The sequence below is a fragment of the Pantherophis guttatus genome, chromosome 7, assembly GCF_059756535.1.
Source record: "Pantherophis guttatus breed Tessera chromosome 7, ASM5975653v1, whole genome shotgun sequence".
NCBI lineage: Eukaryota > Metazoa > Chordata > Lepidosauria > Squamata > Colubridae > Pantherophis > Pantherophis guttatus.
This window is the reverse complement of record NC_142069.1, coordinates 26,093,475-26,107,192: the sequence shown is the minus strand read 5'-3', so window position 1 is coordinate 26,107,192 and position 13,718 is coordinate 26,093,475. Positions and strand designations below refer to the sequence as shown.

Here is a 13,718-nt window from a genome sequence, read left to right as displayed (position 1 = left end):
AAATAACTAGGAATGTTTACCCAATTTAGTTGACTGAAAAATGTTAGAAACAATTATCACGCTCATTAGTCTCATCAATTACACAATTCTTTAAATGTACAGATGGCCCTGTCATTTTATTTCATAAAGTACTTGGGATACTTTCTGTTGATATTTAATAGAAAAAAATTGAAATAGAAAGGCAGCAACTTTTTGCCAGAGCTTCTGGCATTCACCATTTCTCATCTTCTGGGTTATACTGTGTAGCATGTTATTATTCAACTGTTTGTAAGGTGAACAGTTCAATGTCTTATTCTCTCATATGTAAAAAAATCATTTAAACTCAATATTCTTTGTGCTTTGAAATCCCCAATACCAACATTGCTTTTCAAGTAATAAAGAAAATATATAAAGTGTCCGAAGAACAATCAAATCAGGTGGTTTTTGCAGCCTTCCGAGTGCCAGATATTGCATAGAACAGAAAATCTTTTCATGGAAAAAGCATTTAGTCAGACTAATTACTGGAAGAAAAGAACATAGCATAAATGTTTAAATGACAGATTTAAAAATTAAAACAACCCAGACCAACTTAGATGTTTATATTTTAAGGTGCTTTTTATCTGATGCAACAAAAGCAAACCTCCTTTTACTTTCTAAGAAGGAGCCTGCCACTGTAAATGAAAAGAATAATGTCCCACAATATTCTTGCAAAAGGGATCTGCGTTTCCAAGGGAGGCAAGAAAAATTGTTTGCACTGAATTGTTGGGCCCAAGTCTATGGAATCAAGATGCTATAGTACTTATGCACTGTCATAATTTTAAAACAGTAGACATCATAGCTCTGAAGCTGTACAGTTTTAAAGTAAGCCCACAAAGAGAGGTTTAAAACTTTATCAATAAGGCTGAAAGAGTTCTCATATGAATGCACGGCGACTATCAATTGGGCGGCTCCGATTGCCTCTTCCTGGGAGAGTTGGATTGGGTTCTGGAAATGACACAAAAGGATCGAAATATGGTAAAGTAGAGAATGGATCTAAGTGTGGGGCAATAGGAAGACTTGGAAGCTCAGCAGGGCCAGGAAAGAGGGAGCTTATTGGATCACCAATGGAAGGGACTGCTGGCCTCTCATCAAATTCACCACCAATGATATTGGGGGGATAAAGTGGATTAGGACAAAAAGGATTGGGATACAATGGACTGGGATGAAATGGCACAGGGAGGGGAGGAGGGGGCAGAAACATTGTGTGTCTCCACTTCAGTGCATCTTTCTTCTGCTTCAATTTTTTCTTGTACAGCTGTAGAAAGGAGGAAAATAAAATTTAGCTTAACATTTCATAGCATTCGTTGTTATAAAGGTTTGCTAGTATACTCTTGGATATTTAGAATATATGAACCAAATTTATTAGCACAACTATCTCCATGTCTTCTGCATCTTGATAATTTTTTTATTTCATGCAATTTTTCAATCGGTAGGGGATTTTAGACAACAGCTTGAAAAAAGCAGTGCAGGCTGGCACCCATTCGAATAATAATGTTCATCTGCTCTTCCAGTGTGATTGTTAAAGTACAGTTTGCTTCCTATGATGCCTGGAGGTTTCAATTAGCTGAGAATGTAACTTGGTTATTCAGACTGCATATATTCTTAGAAAAACAAATCAAAACAAAAAAATATATCATGACATCCACTTACTTCTTTCCAATCCGTGTCTCGAGATCTGGCAACCGGATCTGCATAAACATGTAAGATACAAATCAGCTTGCTACAGCAATTCTATAATGATGTAGACAACACATTAGGTAACTTGTATTGATTGCATGACTGCTCCAAGACAATAACCATTTATTGGACACAATGTCCAAACAGCTTCATAGAGATGTAATTCCTTACAAAGAACCCTGGCAAATTAACTTGCAAAGCTGACAACAAGCCTCTCATTCAGCGTCATATCATTAGAAAAAAAGTTTTATGAACAATTACCTCTAAAATCTCGCAAGTATATGAACCTCCACAATAACTGATCAGTTGAAGCAGCATGAAGATCATGACAAACAGCAGACAAAGAAATTAATGAGCGAAAGTCCAAGAGCCGGAAGATTCGGAGTTTCAGCTCCAATGGAAGAACCACCAGGCCAAACACATCTGGTAGATTCAATGCTAAAAGGAGAAGAACTACATTATTACAACATTCCAACAGTTTTAACTTCTTATCCATTTCATAATTATAATTACATACTGCTTGAAACAAAGCATGTTGATAAGATGTGGCTAAAGAAAAAGCCTATTTTTGTGCAAAGTGCTTTGAATTTAATCATGCATTTATCAAAGACATAAAAAATGACATAATATTAAGATCATTTGTTTAACTGGGTTCTCTTTACCTACTTTTAGGACTTCTATTGGAAACAGATAACATCAGAAAAATTATACAGAAATACTGAAACTTCAAAAGAGTTCATTAATTTTAAGCACCACTGTATTTCTAATGAAACATATGACCAAATGGAACTAAAAAGACAATGTTACCAGAGGTATGATTGCTACTAACCAAATACTCAATAGTCCCTGAAATAAAACTCTAAAGCACCCTCCCTGATAGATTTAGAAGGCACTTATTTAGGGAGAAGTGACATTAGACTTTCAACAATGAAAGGTTTCACTCTCCTGATTAGAGCCAAAATCCTCTGGCAGCTACACAATGAGATCAGTATGCAATATCATCTAGTTTTTCTTCAGCCTAGTAAAAGAGAAAAGAAAAAAAAAAACAAAAAACATTCCTATTCAGATCAAAGTTAATATATTATTGCTTTACTATGTTGTCAAGCCACATAGGAAATAGCCTCTTCGGCTGGCTCAACTACAATAGAGTTTTGCCTATTAATTGAAACAAGAATTGTTTCAAAAGGCACTTACAGATTTTAATCTATTTTATAACATTTCTCAAATTAGAATTTGGTACTTGTTCAACTTGCAAGTCACAGCTGCAGTCATGATAGGATGAGAAGCAGAAGGAAGTGTCTAATTTATAAATAGCAAAAGAATTATGGCTTAGAAGCTGAGTACCCATCTAGTGCTGGGGACAGAATCTTTCTGAGTTGGGACCCATCCTGGTTACTTGGCATCAGAGCCTAAACAGAGAGTGACAACTTGTTTGCACAAATGAGCTTCAGACAGTACACTTGGTGGTCTAGACCAGGGGTGTCAAACTGGATTTCTTCAAGGGCCGGATCAGCATTGTAATTGTCATCCATTGGCCGGCTGACCAGGCGGAGGGGGATGGGACTGACGACTCCTGCACCACCCTGCCGGCCAAAACAGGACATGGGGGACAAGCATGGCTCCCCCACACCCTGTTTTCAGCCTGTATGGCCTGAAGCATTCTGCCGGCCAGAACGGGGCACGGGGGCGCGCGCAGTCCCCCGTGCCCTGTTTTGGCTGGCAGAATGTTGGAGGCCATTCATGTCGAAAATGGGGCGCAAGGGGGATCATGCACAGCCCCCCCCCCCGTGCACCATTTTGGCTGGCAGCACACAGTCACCCCACGCCCCATTTTGGCTGGCAGCACACAGCCGCCCCGCACCCCATTTTGGCCAGCAGAGTGCTGCAAATGGCATCTGCCCCGCCCCCCCCCGCACCACCACCCACATCTGGCCGGAAGCAACACGGGCATGTCCTTTACTATTTCCAGGCCGGCCCCCCAGGCCTTGAGTTTGACACCCCTGGTCTACACCACTGTTTTTCAAACTTGGCAACTTTAAGATACGTGGACTTCAGCTCCCTGCTTCAGCTTCTAGAGTTGAAACCCACACATCTTACTTGCTAAGGTTGAGAAACATTAGTCTAGTCAGCAGCAGAGCTCATTATGTAGAGTCATCTCAACTCTTAACACAGTTCGAACCAAACATGATCATATTTAATAAGTGAAGGGAATCCAGAATCATACTGAGAAAATATTGGTTATACTCTCAAAACATTCCTGCTAAATGAGTTGGGGGGGGGGGAGCTGTTTCTCCATGTCTTGTGCTAATAAGCACATGGGGCTACAAACATACTCCACTCATCATTCTCGGTGGTTTTACCTGTTCCATAATAAATATTCTACAAAAATGGGCCTGCTGGCTCAGCAGACTAAAAGCATTGTGGTTAACACCAGCTGCCTGCAATTACTGCAGGGTTCGAATCTCGCCAAGGCTCAAGGTTGACTCAGCCTTCCATCCTTTCTAAGGTAAGTGAAATGAGGACCCAGTTTGTGGGGGCAATAAGCTGACTTTGTATAAATATACAAAAGTATGAAGGCTATTGCTTAACGCATTGTAAGCTGCCCTGAGTCTCCGGAGAAGGGCGGCATATAAATCAAATTAAAAAAATAATAATAATAAAAATAATTTTAAAAAAGATTTATAAGACTCCTTCCATGATGTGCTTACCTTGCCGAGTAGCAGCCAGAAGAGGGTATACCAGTCGATCTTTAAAGAGACAAGAGAGCTTCTGAAGGTCCTTATACACGCCTGCAACATTTCCTTTAGGAAAAATTAAAAATAAGTATCATTTGCTCAGTATAGGTAAAGGTAAAGGTTCCCCTCACACATGTGCTAGACTCTAGGGAGCAGTGCTCATCTCCGTTTCAAAGCCGAAGAGCCAGCGCTGTCCGAAGATGTCTCCATGGTCATGTGGCCGCCATGACTAAATGCCAAAGGCGCACGGAGTGCTATTACCTTCCCATCAAAAGTGGTCCCTATTTTTCTACTTGCATTTTTTACATGCTTTCGAACTGCTAGGTTGGCAGAAGCTGGGACAAATAACGGGAGCTCACCCCATTACGTGGCACTAGGGATTCGAACTGCTGAACTGCCAATCTTTCGATCGACAAGCCACTGAGCCACCGCATCCCTCTTGCTTAGTATATTCTATTCTAATGATTTGCCTCTAAGAATAAATCACCAAGCAGTAAAATGGAAAACAACTGGTTCTCTCATTCAGACTGGCAATATGCTGTAACAATTTGATTTACAACAAATAGCAAGTCCTGCATGGACTGATGAATTTGATGGACCTATTAGCATGGTTAAACAATACTACAGAGAATCTATGGAAAGTTTTTAAAAAAGTTTTTAAAGAGGAAGAAGAGAAGAAACCACATTATATCAACTATAAAAGGTATTTCAATAATTAACATCTATGGCTGTTTCATTATTTCACTTTTTGAGCTGGGAAACTATAGCCCCCTTTAGAGTTTCTTAAAATTTTCAACACAATGGGTCCCCCTAGTGAGGCATTATCTGCCATTACACCATTAACTTAATACTGTATAAACAAGCAAGTGGTTTACAAAGGAAAGATTGTGTAAACTTTTTTTTAAAGATACAGCCTTAGAAATGTAAATGAGGAAAAGCTGAAAATGGAAGGTTGCCTCAAATGAAGCCTGTGCTAGAATCTAACTCAAAACCTCCCCTTGAACACAGTATATCCATGATTTCCTACAGGTTACTATGCAGAAATGAAAGAAAACACATTTGGGCAAGTTTGGATATAGCTCTAACCTAGATTAGCTGCACAAGCCGAAGGTATCAAGATAAAGTTCCCAATTCAAGCATCAGTATCTCCTCCTGCTGTGGCCAAGAGGGAGAATAAACCAGAATTGGAGTGGAGTTCACCAGATTGAAACGTGGTTTAAAAGAAACTCCAGACAACTGCTTAATAACCTAAAGTTAAAATGAGATTTAATAAACTAGTTTATTTCTCTCTTAATGGCCAAATAAAAGTAGAGTCTTCTTGGTAAATAGAGAGGAGGAGGAATGGAAACGCAACTAATCTGCCATTCTACATTTGCTTATTCATTTCCCACATATATTTTAAATTATCTTTTTAAAGAGCTATTTTATCTTAAATTGGTATACAAATTTTCTGGCTTTATCATGGTTTTCTTTAAACATGTTTTTATCGTTATGGGGTAAAAAGAAGAATGTATCATAATAAAATAATATTTTTCAGAATATTTTTGTCAGCCACACACTTTTTCACCTGTAGCAGATTGTCTAGAACAGTGATGTCTAACCTTTTCAGGACCGAGTGCCCAAAGTGCGCCCAAACCCCCAAAATGCAATGCATATGCAGGCCCCATGCGCTTGTGGCACCTCTTGCATGCGCCCCGCCCCCACGCATGTGCGCACCCCACATATGCCCACACGTGTGCGGGGCCCCTGCACGCATCCCATTCCCCATGCATGCGCGTGCATCCCCCCACATGCGCCCCAACCCCGTGCATGTGCGGCTAAGGCACGCACACATGCGCAGCAGAGCTGGGGCAATGGCTCACGTGCCCACAGAGAGGGTGATGCGCACCACCTGTGGCACACATGCCATAGGTTCACCATCACGGCTCTAGACCCACTGCAATTGTCTATAATGTATAAGTATTTTCTTCTGCCTGAAGAGAAAATCTGTGCCTTGCAATATATTTTTTCATTGTTTGGAATGTTTTGTTTTCATAAAATACATTGCTGCAGAACTCAAAGCCTGGCAGGAATTCATGAGGTCTTTGTAGTTATTTGAATAAATTTTAAATGTTCAATGATGCAACTTAAAAATGATGCACCTACTGCATTCGACTTCATCTTCTAATTTGCTCACTTAATGATTAAAATTACTGTGGCATTACTCATCTATTAGCTTCTAGCTGTTCCCCAAAATTCAGATTCATATACCTGAGTCTTCAAAGCAGATAAATGTTGCTGGCAGAAGCTGTAGTCTCTTTACACTTTTGATGTCAATGTCAATCTTCAGCATTGCTAAAAATAGAAAAAGACACTATAAGAGCTTAACAAAAACATTACTGAGGATTCTGAACTTCCTGGGGAAACTCAACAGAATAAATTTGACCAATAGCAATGTGTGCTATGAAAACACAATAAAAAATATGACAACCCCCCTTCTTTCGCCTTGGAGGCTGTGTGGCATAATATTCCAGGATATATGAAGGAATCTAACCAGCTTGGATTACTAAGTGTAATAGAGTGAATAGTTTAATTTTGTCTGTGCTCATGGAGTCTCCCTCACTTCCTTCAAAAGGGACTTTTCTGAGACCTTAAACACATCTCAAATGAGACTGCCCACTCTTCTCTTTTGAAGCCCTGTCTCTCAGTATCTGTTTTACAGCCTAATCCTTCTTTTTAAGCAAATTAGTTTCAATATACTACTAAAGGCTTCATGTCTGATTACTTGTAACCTTCAATTGGGCAAAACTATTTTTTCAATCAACATACTTCAAATGGCCTAACTAACCAAAATTCAGGACCCATGATTCATGAAATTGAAATTTGCCTAAGTTGTGGCCAGTTCAGTGCTGCTGCAGTCAGCTAGACACTTGATTGTTGATTACACTTTCCACAAGAAACACCAATGGGCAAGATAGCAATAAGTAGCTTTTTTGCCTGACAGATGTCATTCTATTTTTCTTTCTGTTTATCTTTGGATATGAAAATATCTCTGGTGTAAAGATTCGTTGAGTCATAGAATTATCTAGTTATCATTATTATTTTACCATTGTCTGTTTTAAATAAACACCTGAATTCTTTATAAGTGTTTTAAATAAGCACTGAAAGTAGGAGAATTAATTAATGGGAGTTGAGATCCATGAAGGACTGAAGGCTGGTTGGAAATGAAGCAGGAACCTAGACTGGTCACTATCGGATCTCAATTTGTTGCTCAGAGGAAGAGCTGGAGCCAATTGGATGCAGCAAATCAGGAAGAGAGATTTGGAAGACTGTGGGCATGGACATGAATCAATCAGCCATGGTTGGGGAAGGACTGCAGGGAGAGCTGGTGGCAAGATTTGAGAAACAGGGAGGATGTGCTGGGAAGTCAATAAAAAGGTTGGAGGAAGATGATTAAGTGGCTGATAAACAATGTAAATTCCGTGCACATTTGGTTGCATTCAGTTGGAAGAAAATAAATATCACATTTCCTCCAAGACAAAGATAATGATAGGTGGTTGAAACATTGGAAGAAAGAAAACATCAATCTTGGCACAAGTTGTATTGAAACTTTTGCAAAATCAGTTAAGAAAGCTTTTTTCTAGAGTTTATGTGTCCAAGTTTACATTTTTATTGCTGATTCTTCAGAGATGGACATGAAAGTAAAGTTGCAAAATATAAAAGACTGCCATTTCTTTTTTAATACAGTTCAGGAGGATAATCTATCTCACTTCATAGCACTTCTCAATGCATTTTGTCATATTTAGTAATGCCTAAAAGCTGACATCACATATGACATAAGAGTCAGCTGATTCTTAAGTCTTTCAAGTTTGTTAGCAGTTACATAGTATGGAAGACAAAGAATAACAAATGCTAGCCTTCAATCAAATAAATATCAGAATATACCTACCATTGATAACAATAAGGTCTCCCAAAGGCACACAAGTAAGGGCAGCAATGCCATTTTCACAGAGGGGATGGGCATACTGTAGCTTATAAACACCTCTGTTTCGCCATTTGTCAGGCATTCTTGTTGCCTTTGACTGTGTTCCCTATGAATAATAAAAGAGGAATTTAACAAGGCAACTAAAACTTGACTACAGATTTGTTATGTGTTTGCAATAGCACTACTAAAATCATAGGGGATGGGGAATTTTGATTATGGTAACAGTGCAACTAAAGCATGTAAGTAGTCACTGTCAAACCTTTCTCAGTTAATCAGCAAGAAATTACAAGAAAGCCTTCTAGAGAACCACAATTCTAATCAGTAATTTTATTGTTATCAAGTTACTAAAGCCATTACAGAAATGGCCACCGAATATCAAACAAAGCCCCATTCATCCTGAAATTAAGGTCCCTGCTTCTGTGCCTCTGTAATGTTAACAGGCTAGAAGTCACTTTCTTTTGGGCAAAAGTCAGTGTTCACCTCCTTTGAGAACTTTCACAGGTCATCTGTGCATCTTTTGCAGCCCAGCCCAGAGGAAAAGCAGTCCCAATCATTGGCATAGTCTTATACCTTATTATTAATTATATATTTATGCAATTTGATAACTAGTTTTCATTAAGATCATCATCTAAAATTATGCTGTTGATAATGAAGAGGCTAAATCGAAATGTCATGAATCAAACTCAAAGCAACAAATATTTGCCAAAAAAAAGTACTGAGATTAAAATATTAAATTCAGAATTTACCGAAATTCTACTTATATGGCTGCACTGGGAAGCTTGATAAACCTTTGATAACTCATATTTACTATCCCTAGTTCTAATTAGTCTAATTATTTTTAATGTGACACACATTACATATTAGAAAGGAGAAAGCTATTTTGTATTATTTTATTCATCTTCCATAGGCTAAAGGCATGTTTGCAAGACAAGAATTTACCTAAAGAGCTTCCATGCTAAAGCTCATTAAAAAGGGACAATCAGATACGTTTATTTAATTGGAATCCTGCATTTATTTTAATATTCAACATTCACAATAGAAATTTATTTTGTAAAACAACACCTATGAATACTATATGCAGTTCTGGTTTTCACATTTCTTTCACTAGGTAATGTTGTGCATTAACTGTGTTTTGCTCAATGAGTATGCAGTACAAATTATGACTAATGCAGAACAGTGTGTGGCCATAATATTCAGGATTGTGACAACCAATATATTCATGAGCAATACTATGTGTTATCAGCAAATCATGACTTACTAGAAGCCAACATTATCTTATTACTGGCCTAAGATCTATGTCAATGATGAAAATGATGAGAAATGATGAGAAATGAAATTCAACCAAATCTGATGGGATGCATAGTATTCACATTCAGACATCCTTTGTAAAAATTTACTTACTTGAGGTATATATCCTGTCTCCATCATGATAAGATGGATCAAAACTATCAAGGCATCATTGGCACTGGTACATTCTGCAGAATGGTACAGGGTCTGAAGCGAGTGTGGTACTTGTCCATCCGTAGCTTCAGAGCAAAGCATTGGCTCTGAAGGATAAGAACCTGCAGCTTCTTGGAAGTCAAAGTCATCAGATACAGCTTCTGAAGCAAATGCTTGGCTGGATTCTGCCTTGAAAGGATAGCAGCAGAAACAAGAGAGCATTAAAAAATATATTTAAAATTATATTTAAAATGATAAGAGCAAAGGGTTTCTGTGAAAAAAAGCTGGTTTATCTAAAAATAATGGAAGCAGTATCTCAGTATTTTCCCTATTCGGTATTTTCCCTACAAGGGACAATGAAAGTCTTCATTTCTTATGGACTTACCATATTGTCTGTATTCATCTGAATATCATCTTGAACTTTATCGTCTGGTAAATGTCCATTGTGTCTTTCGCTATCTAGAATTTTAGATTGGTTGTGACAAATGGCTGAAGTGGATGGTTCATGATTATTCTGTTGTGGTTGCAGGGATGAGGTGAGAGTTGGAAATACTCTTAATTCTGTCTCAATATCTTCCAATATCAAACATATCAAGTCTCCTGAAACAATCCCAAATGATGCTAGGGTTTCCTCATCTCCAGTAAGGGAGTCTTTGTTGTTCAATGTTATCGCAAACTTGATGTCAGAACTGCAGGGAAACAACATTAAGCACACATTTTGTATTGAGGAACACACACTAACTGCAGACTAAAAGATGTCCTTAATTACCTAATTCCACAATTTACTATAATGCAACCAATAAGTATAGCCATTAAAACAAGTCTCAAACTGATTCATTTTCACCTGCATTTATTATACATGTTTACATGCCAGGAATAAACTTTTTTTATAAATGTAAGTCTAATACATATTTAAAAGTACTATTTGTAGTATTAGCATTTAAATTATTAGTAGCAGAATGCTAAAGAGGAAGGCCACATTTCTAAAAGAATGCTTTCAGTCTTACTAAATAAAAATATATTATCAAGGCTCTTGAATTTGCCTGCATTGCAATAGCTAAATAGTATCTAACTTATGATTTGCATTTCAAAAGTATTATTTTAAGTTTTGCATGTAATTAAAAAAAAATTTAATAGGTACCAAGGGAAATTTTTCACAATCAAACACAATGTCCATCTCCACAAAACCTAAATGGTGCATTTCACCTTACAACATTTGCAACTCACTTTTGAGCTCAAAAGATATTTTCAAATTCAACAATCACAAAATCAGTTTTTATACATAATTTTTCCAGTGACTATTATTTTACAGGGCATGTCTGAGGAAAACAGCAATATTTAATTTTTAAAATAATAACTTTTTTCACTGTAAACTCAAGGCAAATCAATCCCAAATCTCTAGCATACCAAACCCTACCACTATAAGTCTCAGCTATGAAACCCTAGCATTCATTCTTCTGGGATTCCAGAAAACCCTTAAGACCTGGCTCTATTCCCAGGCCTGGGATTAAATGTTGGTGTAATTTATTGGCTGAACCTCTATCACATTGTTTTTGTACTGTTTGATGTTATGGTTCAAGCTGTTTGTGTGTGTGTGTGTGTGTGTGTGTGTGTGTGTGTGTGTGTGTGTAAAAGCCACCCTAGAGAGGATATCCATATTACACTGAATAAAATAAGCCACTGTGACAAGAATTAGAGGAATGTGTACTACCAATATTTTAATAAATCACATCATTTCTGTGAAATAACTATCAGTTTCTATTATAACTGTAGCCCATAAACGAAACTGAATATGTAATCTTACTCTGACTTTCAGTTTCACAAGGAAAATACTATCAACTTTCACTTACAGTATCCCTCATCAACAGGACAGAAAAAGTCTGATTCTATCTATCACAACATAATCTCAATACTTTCATGAATATACCTATGACTAGCAAGACTGGATTCAGGATTATAGATCAACTAGTTCACTAAAATACAATCTCATGTACAGCTTACTTGGGAAAATAAGATTTGTTTCTTAGTATATTGACTCAGTTATTTAATTCTCCAATAAATTAGTTTATCTGAAAAGTTAGGAATCCAGGAATCCATCATTCAATGAAAACATTTCTAAAATATCCAACAAGCCACATGAATTAAGAGGTTTGCTATGTTTTGAAATTAAATTTGCTCTACATAAAGGAAGATATTCAGTAACCAGATCAAAAGCTGTGCAGACTCCCCACAGTATTTGCCAAACATGATTTTTTTCTTTCCAATAAACTATGTACTTTAGATTTACAATTTTGAAAAGTAGGCAAACCTGAAAGATAATGACTTGGCATTAGGTGGAGGGAGGGAGAAAATGAATCAGTTCTAGTCTAACTTGCTACATTGTTTAGACAATATGATCCTGCAAAACTGTTTTACCAAAAATTCAAAAGACTTCAACACATAAAGAAATGCCTAAAGATTGGGAAATATAATCACTGAAGAAACTATTCAGGTGATAGATTCCCCACTTTTTCACAAATCCTGATTCTGAACATTGCCTGGTATGTAAATATTTATTTCTGTTTTGTTTTGCTTTGCTTTGGTCAATGCATTGAAACACTGACCAAACCATTTCCATCCTAAAATGCATAAGATTTTTTTTTATTTATTTTTTAGAAAACTGTCATATGTTTTCCTCTGCACAGAAATTGTGTGTGAAGGATGGGACCGACTCCACATACATTCCACATAATTTATAATCCTACAAATGCCAACAATACTGCAATATTAATAATATTGAATAATAAACCAAACATCCTAAAATTTGATTCACTTCAATGCTGTACATTGTAACAATAACGTCTCCTTTAAGCCATGCCTGACTTCTGGATAACTCCATAAACCCATCCATGTGTAATTTTCTTGGCAGCAATACAGAAAATAGGTAAAACCATCCCGTTCCTTGAGATGCTTTCCCTCATCCCCACTAGTTGCCAACAGTTAAGTTTTTAACTTAAAGCAATCCATCTTGGGAACCAATCTTCTTAAGACATAAACACAAAGTTTTAGTCAAGAGCAGAGGTCTTCAAACTTGGCCTCTTTAAGACTTGTGGACTTCAACTCCCAGAATTCTCCAGCCAGCATAGCTGGCTGGAGAATTCTGGGAGTTGAAGTCCACAAGTCTTAAAGAGGCCAAGTTTAAAGAGGGAAAAGAAGGGCAAAGACACTTTCCTCTTAATATTTCCCTCATTCTTATTTTGTGCCAGACCCCGCCCCCCCAAAAAAATGACATTTATCCTTTGGATCCCCAAATTATTTATTCGTCTGTTCCATTCACTGTCACTATCAAAATGAAGCATTTCGAAGGACTCGAAAGTTTTCTCCCCATAAAAGCTATAAAACGGTTTATTGTCTTCCAACAAGTCTTCTCCGACTCTGGTCCATCCCTCCGGCTCTCCTAGAAATGGAAACCGTCTCCATTTCCTAGAATAGGGAAGCCCGGCTTCCCATCACTCTCGTCGACTACCTCACCTCACACCCTCATTGCCCGGCAGCTCCGCTCGCCCATACCTGTAACCCCAAGCGGGCAAGACGGTTTGGCCAAGGTGCGCACGCAAATCCCCCAGCCGTGGCTCCGCCTCCGCCAACTCCAACGGAGCCGTCCGCCCCTGCAGCCGTACGCGGAGCTTCATGGCGGCCAACTGCGCTCGCGCCGCCTAAGCTCCCTGCGCTCCCCCCCTCCCTCCACCCCCCGCTGCGCCGCAGAGGCCCCTTCGCGAAGGTGGCGGCACAGAGAGGCGACGCCACCACCGCCGTCGTTGTTGTTTGTTGTGGGTTTGGGCTGCCGAGGAACCGCCTCCTTGACCCCGGCGACCTTGCGATGACGTAGTTCCGCCCTTCGGCTT

General features: G+C 38.4%; 1 protein-coding gene across 1 annotated transcript; it reads right to left on the bottom strand.

Moving 5' to 3' along the window:
• Window positions 1-575: 575 nt before the first annotated feature.
• FBXO7 (F-box protein 7) lies at window positions 576-13,713 on the bottom strand. Its single transcript, XM_034403831.3, has 9 exons — window positions 13,384-13,713; window positions 10,220-10,523; window positions 9,796-10,023; window positions 8,359-8,500; window positions 6,681-6,764; window positions 4,404-4,496; window positions 1,957-2,133; window positions 1,669-1,706; window positions 576-1,273 (listed from the first exon to the last, which is right to left on the bottom strand). Exons 1-9 carry the CDS (start codon window positions 13,503-13,505, stop codon window positions 893-895), a joined length of 1,569 nt encoding a protein of 522 aa, XP_034259722.1. The 5' UTR covers window positions 13,506-13,713; the 3' UTR covers window positions 576-892.
• Window positions 13,714-13,718: the final 5 nt, after the last annotated feature.